This window comes from Lepeophtheirus salmonis, chromosome 4 (assembly GCF_016086655.4).
Source record: "Lepeophtheirus salmonis chromosome 4, UVic_Lsal_1.4, whole genome shotgun sequence".
In the NCBI taxonomy this organism is placed as follows: domain Eukaryota; kingdom Metazoa; phylum Arthropoda; class Copepoda; order Siphonostomatoida; family Caligidae; genus Lepeophtheirus; species Lepeophtheirus salmonis.
The window spans coordinates 50,598,436-50,601,581 of record NC_052134.2 but is presented as its reverse complement, the minus strand read 5'-3'; the positions used below and the strand labels follow the sequence as shown (position 1 = coordinate 50,601,581).

Genomic DNA, 3,146 nt, shown 5'->3' with positions numbered 1-3,146 from the left:
AAATGGAAATTAATAACTAAATATTATTTTAAGCGGGGTTTTTGCTCTCTAACGAGTGCCCATTCTAGTTTGTAGATTAATTTGTTTATTCTACTAGTACGTTAATAAACATCTTTTTTTCGTACAATACTTTGATTACTAGCCTTCAACATTGAAAATTATCAGTTTAACATTGCTTTTAGCTGAAAATTCTAATGGAAAGTTTCCATCTTTGAAAAATTCCGGAGTCTTGTAAATCTTACAAATAAATACATTATTATAATTGAAAATAATAATAGTTTAAAAAAATTTTTAACGAAATTTGAGAAATATTTTTCATCATTTTCTGTCAAAAGGACTTAATTATTCATAAATACTACTATTGAAACCAATTATGAGTACTTTTATTTCATGAATACTTATGTATATGTACTAAAATATAGCAATTAAGGGCACTTACGTACAAATATCAATATGATTGGGCCCATTTCTGATTTATAATACAGCATTTCAAATAAAAAGTGTCTTCATTTTTATCGTATAGGAATTCGGAGTTCTTTTAAATTATATGTATATTGTACAAACTAAAGCTAATATTCAATTTTAAAATGATTATGGCATTTCAAAAATTAATCCCAAAATTGATTTAGTCGATGTAACTCAACCCAATAAAGAGAATTTATTCAGTATGAATATATTTTATTACAGACTACGTTACTAATAATGAAGAAAATGCTTCAATTAACTACAAGGAGGTATGAATCGAGGACCATTTCTGGGGCTTTGAGGAAACTGTTTAAAATAAGTATTCATTTCATTTCCAGTAAGTTTAGTGTATTGCCCCGATGGGACTTTTGAATTGGATCGACTCTCTTTCAAGGCAGCGCGATCCCTTGCCATTTTCGCATTACACGTATTGAATCTACGGGGATAAAAATGTACATAGGATAGAGGGTAATAACAAGGACTTAGTAGAGTTCAATACCTAGCAATTTCCTGAGAGCACATATTTTGATTCATATCATACTTTTGCAAACATCCCACAACGGAGAGGAGATCCTTGGCACATGCAAATCCCATATCCTTGGTCCCTCCTCCTTTCACAAAGTTATTGAGAACTAAAGGGATATGCTCTTTAAAATGAACATCCTTTTCAGTCAGGGAACGACGGCCATTCTTTCGATTCGTCAAGTCACGAGCCTTCTCCAATACACGAGTTGTATGAACCATGGCTCAAAAATAGTGTATATAAATAAATTTCAACAATCTCCTTCACAACTTGAGAACCAAAATAAACAAATAACTCGATAGGGGCGCCACCTATATTAATATTTTGTTATATGCAGGGTGTTCCATGGAAATTAGAACACTCTTGTAACTATTAACACAAAGTTGTGTGAAGCATTTTAAAGCTTGAAAGTACATCAGAAACTGCTGGATTTATTTGTTTCCCCCCTAAGTTGCACATATGTCGCTCTCACGGTAAAAATGACTTCAGAAAGATGATGGGATCAAGATCTCTTTAATTCTCCGGGCAGGAATAACTACCACAGAGATTTTTGACCAGATCTAAGTGCTCAAGAACACAGTTTACCTCGTCAAGCAGCGGCTTGTCAGCACTGACTACAAATATGTTCCTCTCTGAAAACAGCTAAAGACTTTTCTTCATACACAAGTCGATGTGTCCCGCCCTCCTTTACAGTCATGACTTTAGCCTATTTGACTTTACGTTCTTGCTGGACATGGGTTAAAGGCCTTGCAACATCCGCTACCCGATCATCACCGACATGAAGGCCTCTGACAATGAACACTGGGAAGGGATGAACGAAGACACTATCTGCAATGTATATGGAGTCTTTAGACGCTACCTGAAGATCATTATCGCCCGTCATGGGTAAAGAAAATTGACAAAAATAAAGCTGTAGTTATAATTATTTACTTTATAAATATATGTTATGGAAATTATAATTGAAAACTGTCCTAATTTCCATGCCAAACCCAGTACATATTGTGTTGAAGTAGTAACTTGTATAAATAAATTGTACAAGTTGCGAGCAAAAAATTAGATGGTCTTCTTAAATCGATGATTTAGTATTCTTGGGATGAAGATGAGAGTGCAATAATTGAATATTATTCTAGGTGGGATAAAAATAATGTAATTTTGACTTATTTGATGAAAATTAATAATTATTCTTTGCACATTAAGAAGTTAAATCCACTGTGACATTACTCATAATGTAACTAAATATCCAAGTAATTTTGATAGATCGTAACGAAATAATGAATTAGGAGTTGGTATTAAGAAGGATCAATATTTTAATTATATCAGACATTTTAAGACAAATAAATTGCAGCTTTTACGGTCTTCTCAACCTACAAAAAAAAACCTAAAAACTACATGTATATCTTAAAGAATCCCCAAAAAATTAGATTTGGAGGTGAAAATCATGGTTAGTAGTAGTAGTTTTTTTTTCTCCTGAGATCATGAATGTCACTACCTCCTTTATTTCTTCTCCAGCAAATGAGTTATTTGAATTTTTCGGCCAAAATTATGAGTTCCTTTTTTATGAGTTCCTCTTTAATTCAGTCTGATTTTTAACCATAAATAGTGTAGGGTTATTATCAGTTTTCATGAAATTTCGTCAAATATAAGTTGGAATAAAGAAAAATAAAATACTTTTAAAAATGAGAGAAATGTATATTTAATATTATTTTAATCTTGAAATTTATAGAATAAACTTCATTCTTCTGTCAAAAGATAAAATGTTTGTAAAACCTTCTATTTTATTAACAAAATTAATTAGTTATTGTTATACCATTAAATAATATTTTATTTTGGAAAAATAATTATTAGCGAGATGTAATAAACAATTAATTTTTATTAATATATTGATTCCTACTTAAAACTTAGAAATGTTATTATATTAACTCCTTATTGAATCTTGAAACTCCACAACTCCACAAACATATTGTTATCAGAATACATAATAATTTATAGATATTCTAAATTTCACTTATCTGTTGATGTTAAGCATAAATAATAATACGGGAAGTATATATTATATGTTTTGCTAATCTCATTACTTAAAAATATTTCTGATAATCGTAGTCGACTTAATCGGTTTGATCATTGAATAGAGTAAGAGGTTGTGTGTCTACAAATGTTC

General features: G+C 30.6%; 1 protein-coding gene across 1 annotated transcript; it reads right to left on the bottom strand.

Moving 5' to 3' along the window:
* Nucleotides 1-620: 620 nt before the first annotated feature.
* LOC121116141 (uncharacterized) lies at nucleotides 621-1,277 on the bottom strand. The gene is made up of 2 exons (XM_040710372.2): nucleotides 965-1,277; nucleotides 621-901 (listed from the first exon to the last, which is right to left on the bottom strand). Exons 1-2 carry the CDS (start codon nucleotides 1,207-1,209, stop codon nucleotides 721-723), a joined length of 426 nt encoding a protein of 141 aa, XP_040566306.1. The 5' UTR covers nucleotides 1,210-1,277; the 3' UTR covers nucleotides 621-720.
* Nucleotides 1,278-3,146: the final 1,869 nt, after the last annotated feature.

Coding starts and splice junctions, on each gene's coding strand:
- LOC121116141 (XM_040710372.2), bottom strand. CDS start 1,209: ATGGTTCATACAACTCGTGTATTGGAGAAGGCTCGTGACTTGACGAAT. Junction 902..964: donor TGCTCTCAGGAAATTGCTAG/GTATTGAACTCT, acceptor TTATCCCCGTAG/ATTCAATACGTGTAATGCGA.